We start from the raw sequence: 12,131 nt of genomic DNA, 5'->3' as shown, positions 1-12,131 counted from the left end.
GTACAACACAGGGCTCATTGGCTGTGAGGGAGCACACTTATACAACACAGGGCTCATTGGCTGTGAGGGAGCACATTTGTACAACACAGGGCTCATTGGCTGTGAGGGAGCGCATTTATACAACACAGGGCTCATTGGCTGTGAGGGAGCGCATTTGTACAACACAGGGCTCATTGCTGCGAGGGAGAACTTGTTGACGCAGCACTCTCCTGCGAAGAACTTGGTGACGCAGCGGTCTCCTGCAGAGAACTTGGTATCGCAGCGGTCTCCTGCGAGGCAAACTTGATGACGCGGGGCCCGTCCCGCGAGGCACACTTGATCACGCAGAGCCCGTCCTGCGAAGAGTACTTGGTAACGCAGATCTTACCTGCAAAAGACACCCCAAGGCTGCGAGGCCCGGAGTGTGAGGAGGAAAGTCCTGCTCTTCATTTTGACGGGAAAAGAGCGTCTTTTATGCTATTCTGAGTAGGGGTTGCGGCAGCGACCACTTGCGTACATTTTGCCGAGTTCAGAGATTTTGACTTCAAATTCGCACTGGGCGAGCCTAATTTCGTGGGTGTTGAGGCGGTTTATCAACGTTGAAATAAGAAATTTCAAGAGTTTGGAGTGGAGAGCGGGTGGAGTGGCTGGATCCACCCGGAGCCGTGGTTGATACGAAGCTATGTGTGACAAATCATTTGCCTCATCAACATTGATTCACCTGGCTTAAACGGCCTGCAACGCAGTTGGTATGAGGTTTAGACTGAAGTGGCATGCCATGGGCTAGTCGCCCTGGCGGCTTAATTTCTCGTGGCAGCAGAAGTCTGCCAATATTCGCTCGGACCGTAGCCAATCGATTTGCGAATCATTGGTCTCAACATTGCTCAACGATGTGAAACGGTTTTCACGCAGCTAATATGTAGAGTCGTTCCATGGAAGACTCGCCTTGGCAAATCGGTTGCCCATCCGCAGAATTTTTCGCCTGCAAAAGTTTTGTTCTCGCCCCGTGAGAGAAAAAAAAATTCCCTCAGCCTAGCCGACATATTTTCCGTCACAAGTCGCAGTCACTGCAACGCGTCATGCCGCCCAAATCTTTATTTCACTTGCCAGCACAGGATGACCAGGGCACTTCGTGTACCCACGTCCACAAGGCGGCCGAGGTACCATCGATGAAGAGATGTCGACGCCGAGTCCGTCGTCGGAAAATGATTTCGTCGCGCTCCAATAGAGACTCCACCGCTATCCATCATTGGTCTCCACAGTCAATCAGCTACCGGTGAATGACCTCGCGATCCTCTCAAAATTGAATAATTCCACAATTGACTGTCGAAGGTCCTTGAAATCGTTTTTGACACAGAGCCGGGGACTGGAAGCTAAGGGTAAGCTAAAACAAGAGACTAGAGTGCCTTCGCTAATCACGATCGGTAGAGTTTTATAGAGGTCTTGTTTCCCATCCTAGGACTTCATGTGACGTCTATCCCTTTTCGAGCACAACATTTGATCCTCCAAACGCTGCAACGCCACCTCGAGCATTCCGCTTTCCAATTTGTTCAAAAATGGCTTCAACCACAGTCTTTTGCTGTTGGATGGACATGCCCGAGGCACTGGAGCTGCATAAGTTCTTCAAATTCTTAGCTAGAAACCGATCGAATATCTCGTCTGAGCAACATGGTGAAAATATCACCACTGTTCAGAACTTGCGCCATTCGATCGCCGGCAGTCGCCACGCCGCTGTTCATCGCTTGGCCCAAGACAGAGATAGTCTGCTTGAGAAGAATTATGCTGCCATCAAATTCTGCCTTCGTATCAGCGACGACTATCGCGTAGAGAGTCTCTGTCGTCTCTTTGAATTCCTACAGAAAACCCTGCCGAAGTCAAGCAGGGTGCAAGTGCAGCCACAGCAGGCTGTTCCCTCTCATCCTCGTTTACCCGAGCTCTCTCTTCGCACACAACTACAAGTACGATCGATGATACCCACTGACGTGATCAAGCGACTCGTTGGAGGTATCGAGCAGGACTTGATCTCCGAGGTGATGCATTTCTTGCAGATTGAGTTTCCGTGAGGCGTGGTACGTGGGCCGGTTCGGTTTATGTTCGGGACCATATTGAATTGCGGCATGTACCTGAACATGGTCAGCCCAAGCAAAAAAAACTTTATGTACTCTAAACATTGATTTCCCATGTATTTCTCTTTAATTGACTTCAATACTTGTAGTCTTCGAGATGTGTTAAGAAAAGCGGTTACTTCGTTTGAACACAGCATTTCAGGATTATCTCTCGCATTTGGACGTACGCTTTAACAAAGGTTCAGATCTCCATCACATTACTCGAACGATGCTATATAATGCAAAGACAATGCTTTGAAAGTGCGGCAGGAGGCGCCAGCAGCGGCTGAGCGACGGCTTACTGTAAGCAACCCGAGGAAAGGCGATCTATCTTCACAATGAGGCCCCATTGATGTCGCGAGATTAGGGCAGCAGATAGTCTCAGAACAGCATATCGGCAGTCTTAACTCTAGAGCGTGATATGCATAGGGAATCTTAGCAGAGTCATTGATGTTCCAACGTTGATTTCAGTGATGCTTCATCATCAGTAAAGTGATCTAACCGTGCTGCCAACGTTGGCTTCGGCATAGCCATGTCAAATAGACTGGCCCGTGATCTCCTATGCTTTTCAGAGCGGTCATCTTCCATGACCAGAAATTCATGGGCTATAAATTTCCTACCCATCATCGACTTTTGAGAAAATAACTTTTTTTTCTCCGCCTCATACCCACCACATTTTTCTCTGGTCCCACCAGGTAGGTAACGAATCTCGATGTAAGGCACCAACACCTGCTGATCTCTATGACTTTCCAGAAGAACAGAAGAATACCACGATCATCACGAGCCTACAGCCAACCGCCACCATCAAGACTCCACCAGTCGCAAGACTGAATCTATGTCCTCCGAAAAAAAATCAAAGCCTAAATCACCGCCCAGGAGGCAATTTCTTGGAGCTAAGAGAAAGTCTCCTGGAGCAGTTCCAACCGCTGCAAGAAAGACTTTGCCTTACCCTAGACGAATCCCAGGACATATTGGATCAATTTGAAAAAAATGCGAGCCTCGCGGTCATTTACAATGCCCCGATGATCAGTGTCAATCTTATGAAAGGGATAGATGCCATCTTTGGTTCTCCAAGCCCGAAAGTCACCCAGCTCGAAAATGGCACGATACGGAAGATTGTCACTTGGCTGGATGTTATGAATGCAAAGGAATCCAAGATCGAATACAAGGAAGCCGGCGTCTATCATTATTATCTGCATGACTTCGACGCAACTGCGGAGTTGTCAGACTTCCAGCATAATATGATGATTTCCGGCCTACCACAGAAATTGATTCAACCTTGGTACTACAAGAGAGATGTCCAAACAGAGTTATATACACTGTCGTTCACTGCCAAGATGGTTGCAATTTCGAACCAACTTGCATCAAAAGGTGAGTTATGTTACGCCTGATCCGGTATAAAAATGATTGTGCTTTAACTGACCGGCAAATTCCTGAGCCACAGTGATTGAAGTCAACAATAAGATAATTGGAAAGGCTCACCAGAGAACTCGAGCGCTTCAAGATATTTTGAACAAATGGAAAGAATCAACACATTCGAATACATGTCCATCAAGCCTAGTTTTGGAGCAGGCCCAGCATGATCAAGGCTTAGGGTACGCGGCAGTTCCCAATAAAGAGACTCTAGTCGGGAAAGCATGGTCAGCCCTGAAGGAACTCAAAAGAGCGCATCGCATGTGGCGCAGGAGGAAATTCCGAAGTAGCCTTCCCGGCAAGCTTACTAGACGGAGTTTCCACGGTAGGAAAACACTGCCAGCTTCCAGGATAATGGCGAATAAACTGCTCGGAAGAGTCCCCATGAGAATGGGCCAGAGGAAAAGGCTACATAGCCGAAATGGTCGGCGAGCCACCCGTCCAGATGCACCGTTGTGGATGCCCGCGAAAGGTTCTGAAAAACGACAGGGTCTTAGTTGCCAACCGGGGCCCCTGATGGAGCATCCCCATCCACAAACAGAGAATTTCAACCATACCTATCTGCATGAAAATCCTAGCGAGGAGAGCGGAAACCGCAGAGAATCCCTTGAGGAAGCGAGAAATGAATGTGGCAAGACCTGTTTTGATCGGCAAAATAGCCTCCCAGAAGTACGGCCAAGTATCGTGAGCCCATCCAACGACAGGGAGAAGCTGGCTGAAAATGAGTCATTGACCAGAAGGCCTGCACCTCTGATTCCAGAAGCTGAAATCCTGGAAGGACAGAGCAATCCTGGGATAGAAATATCAGAGAGAAGAGGAAGTGCGGGCCCATTTGATGGGAATAATGAGCGCGTGGCAGCGCTGACAGAGCCAAAGAAAAACGCGAGCCTCACCTTGCAAGGCGACACTACGCCCGAAAATCGTCGACCGGAAACGATAGCTCGAAACACCTCAACGGCACTTTCAAGTCCTTCCCCCACAGAGCCCTTGCAGCACAACGAAGAAGAAGTCTACCAGGGGCCAGTTGGGTTCAATCTAACAGATAGAATCCCGTCATCCGTGACCTGTCTACAGGATGCTCCGGCCACTTCTATAGTGAGCGAAGGAAATGACGCGCTAGTTCCTGAAGCCTCTATAGAGGTCCAGATCATAAATAGACCTCAACCGAGTAAGTGACGTAATAGATATCGTACAAGCGGCTATGACTGACAGAGAAAAGCTAGATCTCGTAATCGCCGATGGTCAACTCAAGACCTAGAGCGTTTACCCTCCTGGTTCACAGAAAGGAAGCATTTGAGCGAGGAAGAAATTCAAGCTGCATTCCTGGCAGACTTTGAACACGAGAGGAGCTTTGGAGCGATTCATGCGGCTTTTAAGAAACAAAAGCGCAATTTGCAACAACCACAACGCACAAACAAGACAGCGCATATTTCAAAACATTCAAGTGTCGTTGGTAGTGGCTTTTTCTCACCCGAGAGTGCTCAAAATCCAAATCAAGGTATTTCATCCATTGATGGTCACGTATTTCCCACAATTCAACAACTGCTAATCTCAAAATTGCTCCCAGAATCATCTTGCATGGCCAGAGCTGATTCTCCAATTTATACGCCACTTTCGCCTCCTCCACATAGTGCTAGTCCCCTAATCTACACGCCCACCTCACCTTCTCTTTAGAATTTAAGCCCAAAGGTATTAGATGACCGTATTATTGAATTCTTTGTGTTGCGATATGAGCCTGCCGTAGACCAGGAATTGAATCGTAGCTTCGCTATTAGCCCTGAGATGCTATATGGAAAACTAAGCTAATACGATCAACTTAGCATTTGTACGTATATATATGCCCATATTTCCTTTTATACTACAACTCATATCTCTCAGCTACAAAGAAGCCTGTGAAGCCCTAGTCGGTGTGATGGTTGATGGCGGTTGAAGATTGGGAGTCTCACATGTGACTTTGAAGTCCATATTAGATTTGATTCTTGGGATCCCTTGCGACGTCCAGTCTGGGTTTTCAAAAATCAGTAGCTGACCGAAATATCCCCAGCCATACCCAAGCCCAACAAAATCTCTAGTCCACCCTTTACATGCATATGAGAGCTTTACACGCCAGTGGAACTATCCAGGAAGTGCCGCAAGAAGATCACAAACCTTGTTACTATTTGGAAGGGACAGGGATCATAGGTGAACTTGAAAAAGTAAACTTAGCAATTCTTGTCCGATTAGCTAAGAGAAAGATAAATAAACCCTATTTTCTGCGCAAGAACGCTAGAAACTCCTCCCTAGAATCTTTATTCGAGCGCATACACCCCAGCATGCAGCTAGTTAAAGTTTTGCTAGCGACCTTTTGTACACCGCGCATCTCCATGCAAAGATGAGATGACTCCATGATGACACCCACTCCCTGAGGCTTAATGGCATTAGATATAGCTAGAGCAAGCTGTTTCGTTAACCGCTCTTGAACTTGAAGCCTGCGAGAAAACATCTCGGCCAGCCGTGCTATCTTGGAAAGTCCAAGCACGCGGCAGTCAGGAATGTAACCAACGTGTATCTATTCATACAGTCAGTGAGATCCGCAACGAATGTATGTAAAGTACGGACCTTTCCAAAGAAGGGAACCATGTGGTGCTCACAAAGAGAGAAGACATCTATGTCTTTCACAACTACCAACTCGTCATGATCTTCACTGAAAACAGCCTCATTGATAAGATCGTACACATTTTGCTTGTATCCACTTGTGAAATAAAGCATGGCCCGGGCATACCGTTCGGGAGTCTCTCGTAACCCCTCTCGTGTTAGGTCTTCGCCAATACACTCAATTATGATGCGCACAGCCTCCGCGAGCTTCTGTAGCCTGTTATCACCTTCTGCTGGTGCTAACTGCAAGCTTTGCGATATTTCACGACCTAAGGCTTAGTTTAGAAATGAAGGATGCAGGAAAATTATCTGGGCCCACTTACGAGGCCAGCTAAGGCCATCGGGCTCGATCGGAGGGCTACACGTCTTTGTTGTAGTGATTGGGTGATCAAGACTCGTGATTGTAGTGGATAGATCATTTTCTTCGATATTATCCTGTGAATTTCTGAGTGAAATGCTTTTGAAATCCAGATTAGTCCATGATATGCTCGTATTGAATGGGTTGTACTAGTAGCATACTGCATGTTTCCCGTGCTTTTGAACACTTCAGTATCCCCAGCCAGAGTATCAGTCCCAGAGACAGAGTGAACATCTTCGTTCATCTTCAATGTGTCCCACCTCAGAGATGTACCAAAGAGAAACGAGAGATTTGAACAAAAAGTTGAAGTGATATATATAGAATAAATTCCACGAGGCTTCATCGATCACCGAAGGTGTGGTCTCTCACTCAAGATCCAATGTGAAGTGATGAATATATGAGTCAAATGGGCAAAGTAAAAGAAATATAATTTCGCAGAGATACGAAAGAGCCCAAATCGCACTGGAGGCGCTTTATAGACGAGCCTTGACAGCGTACATATGATCGTTTTCGCTGTGTCGTCTGGGTGAATCGGGGTCAAATATTGGTTTTACAAATTAAGACAGTGAGGCAGCAGTCATTTGCCACTTGTGCCAATCAGAGTGGTCTATAATATTGGCAATGGTTGCGTATCAAGGTTTTTTCTGCCTCATGTACTGCGAATGTTGCTGTCGTGAGAGTACTGGGATAGTACTGCCGTTTGTTGGCCAAATCATATCCTAGCACAGGAGGCTTGGAAGCTCACAAGTAAGACTGTCTAGCCTTTATGTTCCAGAGGCAGGGGGAAAGGCATTCGGCAACGTGATTGAACATGTCTCTTTCTGCCCAAAAAGTGACTCGGTTTTGGTACATTTGCGTAAGTGCCCGGGGTGAAAGAGTATGCAGTGCATTGCCCGGAAACTTGTCCTGCTAAGCTGTCTACGTAGGCGACGTAACTCCGCAGAAGAATTACTACTTAGATTCGTGGCATACTCATAGTGAGGGACGCAGAGGTTGTCCAGCTAGCTTTTTTACGCAAAGACTAAGCGTAAACGCCAATGAAAAAAAGACACGATGCACTTCCCATACTGATGCCTGATCTTGGCACTTATTGAAAATTGTATGGAGGTGCCAGCGTGGTATGCATGAAGCACGATTGTTGGCACGCTGTGGCTGGCCCGGGGTTCCAGCCCCGCTTTACCTGCCATCCTCCTTATACTGCGAACACCCCTCCCCATGCAGACTCCTTTCTCAAGGCCTCCCAGCTTAAGGGGTGAAACATAACTCCGGATAACACGATATGGCTACACTCAACTATCTAGCCAAGGTTCTCAAGCAGGTTAAGGTATCGGACTCGTGTCAAAAAATGCCGATTTCAGACGAGCAATATAGTTCTGGCTTCGATATCTTGCTGCGAGGCTCTGAATGGGGGACATACAGAGAGTTCATCATCCCACATCTATCAATCGTCATCACGTCTCTTCTAAGCTCGCGTGACCGTATCGCAGTACTAGAAATAGGTCCTGGTCCGATAAGCGTGCTAGGGGACCTACCGGGTCACCTACGAGAAAAGGTTGGGAAGTATGCCGCATTTGAGCCTAACCACTTGTTTGCAGCAAGTATAAAAAGCTGGTTAAACCCTACTTCTGAGTTAGGTTCACCACTTCCAAGCCTGCAGAGCCTGCCCGAAATCCATAGAATGTCGTTCTCTCTTCACAGCGAGAGAGCCAGTACCGGCGCCTGTGGAAAACACCTCCACGAGAAGTTCGATGTCATAATCTTCTGCCATAGCATGTACGGTATGGAGCCAAAAACAGGAATAATTGAGCAGGCCGTCGAAATGCTCGTCGAAAAGCCTTCAAGCGGTCTAGTGATTGTCTTCCATCGTGACGGTCTGCGTCTCCATGGACTAGCGTGCCACCAAACGGCCACTTTCCCATCAGGAACAGTATGTGTGACAGACAATGATCAAGTACTGGATTGTTTCGCTTCTTTCGTTACAGGTTTCACTGTAGATGAGAAAGAGCGATTGACTGTTCAGGACTATTGGCGAAGAGTATGTCGCGCCTTAGGCCGTCGCGGGAAACTTCCCTCAAACCGGCTCTCCTTCAGCTCTCCCAATATCATGACCACCTTTACCAGGAACTCGATTGCTTTATCAGAGTTGAAAAAAACAGGTGCCATCATTGTTTCAGGGGGAAAATGTGGTTAAAAATCGTGAAGCTAGCTCCCACCAGCCCGCCTCAGTCGTGAGACCGAAGAGCATTCGAGAAGTTCAGCTGTGTGTACGATGGGCAATCGATCATCAATTGGCCCTGACTATTATCGGTGGCGGCCATAGTGGTCACTGTCAATGGCCAAATGTCGTTGCGATTGATATGAGTGCTTTTGATCAGATGCAGATTGTTGCGACCGGAGAAGGAGAAACGGGATGTAACCCCAACTCTGGCCCTTTGATGATCGTGGGAGCTGGCTGCAAGTCAGGTGAAATTGTCCGTGAAACTATGAAAGCCGGTATCACAGTACCTTTGGGATCACGTCCGAGTGTTGGTGCGGGACTGTGGCTACAAGGAGGAATTGGACATCTGTCAAGGCTCTATGGACTCGCCTGTGACGCCATTGTCGGCGTTTTATTGGTCAGCATTGAATCTCAGCCAATTACTCTGTATAGGCCATGTGCCGAGCCAATACAGACCAGCCGACGCGGTGATGTCGGAAAACGAAGATGATCTGCTGTGGGCCATCAAAGGCGCCGGGACCAATTTTGGCATCATAATCAGCGTTACTTTCAGGACATTCGAGGCGCCAATATATTGCACTCGAAACTGGGTTCTTCCGATGAAAGATGCAAGCGAATCAAGACACTGGCTTAGTGTTGTTGATCGTTTAGCTAGGAATTTGCCACACATATGTTCTGTTGACGCCTACTTGTACGGCGAAGCTGATCAAATTCAACTTGGCGTTACTATGTTCGAGTGTGTCACGAATGAGATCACCTCAGTATCACCTTTATCCGCCCATATAAGCACAGTCTTAGGTCCAGAGAACAGTTGCAATACAGTAGACAGTGTTGAGCTCTTCGAGGCTGAAATGTACATGTCCAAGATGCACGGCGGGCACGGTGGGGGTAAGACATCCTCATTTAAGCGGTGTGCATTTTTGAAGAACATCGACAAGACCGTCGCCGAGACTTTGTTAAAAGTCATTGAGGCTCGTCCTACGCCCTTATGTTACCTCCATCTCTTGCATGGCGGTGCTGCAGTCCAGGGAGTACCGGCTAATGCCACTGCCTTTGGCTGTAGGGACTGGAACTTCGCATGTGTGATTACTGGCGTCTGGCCTCGCGAAGAGGATCATACTGAGCCCGCACAAGCTGCCGTGGCATGGGTATACAGGGCTATGAAGAGACTCATGCCACTTAGCTGCGGGGTATACAGTGCTGATCTTGGGCCTGACCCGCGAGATAAAATGCTAGCAGCCACGGCTTTTGGGCAAAATGGATCGGAGCTGGCTCGCCTCAAACAAAAATTGGATCCGCACAATGTACTTGCCTATGCTTGCCCGCATCGGGAAGCGCAAATAGCACCAAAGCTCATCATTCTCGTCACGGGCGAAAGCGGCGCTGGCAAGGACTATTGCGCCGATGTCTGGGCTTCCTTATTAGACTCATGCACCCAGCAAAATCTCACAGTGCGGAAGGTGAGCATTAGCGATGCGACCAAGCGAGAGTATGCCATGGCTACCGGTGCCGACTTTGATCGTCTCCATCGGGACCGGGAATACAAAGAGCAGCACAGACCGGAATTGACTAGATTCTTCAAAGACCAAGTGCGGCATCGACCTCAGCTGCCAGAAGAGCACTTTTCCGAAGCGGTTAATAGTGCAGCAGATGTGCATGTTTTGCTCATCACAGGTATGAGAGACGAAGCACCTGTTTCTGCCTTCTCGCACTTGGTGCCAGCGAGCCGGCTGATTGATATTCGTGTACGAGCTGATGAAAGAATACGCCGGATTCGCCGAGGCTGCTGCGACTGTAGTTCTGGCTATAATGGAACTTGTGCGGTTGATGGGGAGGATGAGTCAAGTATGGAGCCGGCAAATTATTGTCCCAGCTTTCTTTTCGACAATGACAAGGCAGGGAGCGTTGCGGTGGAGAAATTCGCCAGAACACATTTGTTACCTTTCTTTGACGATGGGTTTCAGCGACTAGCTGACATGGTGCGACCGGTCTCCAACTTTCCACGCTTAGGTGTCGACTTCCGTCATGTACTCAACATATGTCAACAGCAGGGCGGCCTAGTCTTGTGTTCGTCTGTCATGCGAATCCAATTCATCGGCGATTGGAACGCCATCCACAGTGTTGTATGCTGCGAGGTTGGCGGCTTTGTCTTCGCGTCGGCATTAGCCACGCACGTCGATAGACCGTTGGCGCTAATTCGAAAAGCCGGCAAGCTTCCGCCACCAACTGTTTCCGTGCTCAAATCCACATCTCATATCTCTTCCTCGGTGTCCAGCCAGTTGGAGGACACTTGGATTGAGATGGACCGAGATCTGATTCGCAGAGACGTTTCAGTCGTGGTAGTGGATGACGTACTTGCCACAGGTAAGACGCTCTGTGCTGTTCTACAGCTTTTAGAGAAGGCCAATGTCAGCGTGAAGGATATAAGCATCATGGTCGTGGCCGAATTTCCCATCCATCGCGGCCGAGAACTACTACGCCAACATGGCTATGGCGGAATCCGAATCCAAAGTCTGCTGGTCTTTGAGGGTGCCTGAGCTAGGAGGAGATTCATGGATGGAATTGGTATACTGTCTGTGTAAGCTCTGTTTGGTTGTGATGAAATCACTCGATGTTTGTTCAAACAGGGGTTTCGGATAGCGAATGTGCGACCGGGTAGAATTGAAAATGTTGATGAGGTAAATCAAAGCTCGCTACTGGAAATTACGGCTGATTGCCAAGCCCAACGTAGCTCAATCATCCCGAAAGCACCATTTGCGACATTATTTGCAGTTTTGCACGCGAATTGCATAGAATCTAATGGCGAGATCGTAAATTTCTGGGAATTTGCGATGCACCCAAACCGAAGAGACCTTACTGGTATATAACGTGAAATACGAGCGCCTGGCTTGATAGAGCCCCTGAAAAGCTAACTATTTTGATTTCTGATGGCCTATTGAGTAGACAACGAAGCATTGTAGCCGTTAGCAGTGAATGTTGCGAATTTACAAGTATGAACGCAAAAAAGAGGCATGCAAGAACTAAGGCCTCAAATTTGAACTCGCTTCTCTAATCTTTCCATAGAAGATGAAGTCAGAGAGAAAGCAGTAGTCGATAGATGAAAAACGACAAATACGTTATGGAAAAGAGGGACTAGGATTGGATTCAATCACACACAGCATGTGGAGCCCCAATGACAAGAATCCTGAGAATACAAGGCATCATCCGATTTGTTTATGGTGAGATACTGTATCTAGACACGTCCCTCGTGGAAAGTCGCCTTCTCGTGGTGAGGGATGTCAGTAAGTTAGACTGCAAGGTCTGACCGAAGCTGAGAACTTTCCAAGTCGAAACTCCGGCGGAAACTCCTTTATTGGTTGTGACGACGCGGCGGGAAGCTTTCAAAAGAACACGTCGACAACTTCGCAAGGTCGACGAGCCTTCG

At 48.0% G+C, this 12,131-nt stretch overlaps 3 protein-coding genes across 3 annotated transcripts; 2 read left to right on the top strand and 1 right to left on the bottom strand.

Moving 5' to 3' along the window:
• Positions 1–4,013: 4,013 nt before the first annotated feature.
• Positions 4,014–4,673, top strand: N7481_001604 (uncharacterized protein; the record flags this gene model as incomplete). The annotated part of the gene is made up of 1 exon (XM_057260823.1): positions 4,014–4,673. One exon carries the CDS (start codon positions 4,014–4,016, stop codon positions 4,671–4,673), a length of 660 nt encoding a protein of 219 aa, XP_057128655.1.
• Positions 4,674–5,742: 1,069 nt separating this feature from the next.
• N7481_001603 (GTP cyclohydrolase I) lies at positions 5,743–6,733 on the bottom strand (the record flags this gene model as incomplete). Its single annotated transcript, XM_057260822.1, has 4 exons — positions 5,743–6,045; positions 6,096–6,400; positions 6,455–6,576; positions 6,651–6,733. 4 exons carry the CDS (start codon positions 6,731–6,733, stop codon positions 5,743–5,745), a joined length of 813 nt encoding a protein of 270 aa, XP_057128654.1.
• A 1,035-nt stretch (positions 6,734–7,768) lies between these two features.
• N7481_001602 (uncharacterized protein) lies at positions 7,769–11,244 on the top strand (the record flags this gene model as incomplete). Its single annotated transcript, XM_057260821.1, has 3 exons — positions 7,769–8,524; positions 8,646–9,078; positions 9,140–11,244. The coding sequence occupies 3 exons, from the start codon at positions 7,769–7,771 to the stop codon at positions 11,242–11,244; spliced, it is 3,294 nt and encodes a 1,097-aa protein (XP_057128653.1).
• Positions 11,245–12,131: the final 887 nt, after the last annotated feature.

The sequence above is a fragment of the Penicillium waksmanii genome (genome assembly GCF_028829765.1).
Source record: "Penicillium waksmanii strain IBT 27052 chromosome Unknown utg000001l:1.0-4852451.0:1.0-4856178.0, whole genome shotgun sequence".
In the NCBI taxonomy this organism is placed as follows: Eukaryota; Fungi; Ascomycota; class Eurotiomycetes; order Eurotiales; family Aspergillaceae; genus Penicillium; species Penicillium waksmanii.
The sequence above is the reverse complement of the archived record's forward strand: the minus strand, read 5'-3'. Positions and strand labels throughout refer to the sequence as shown.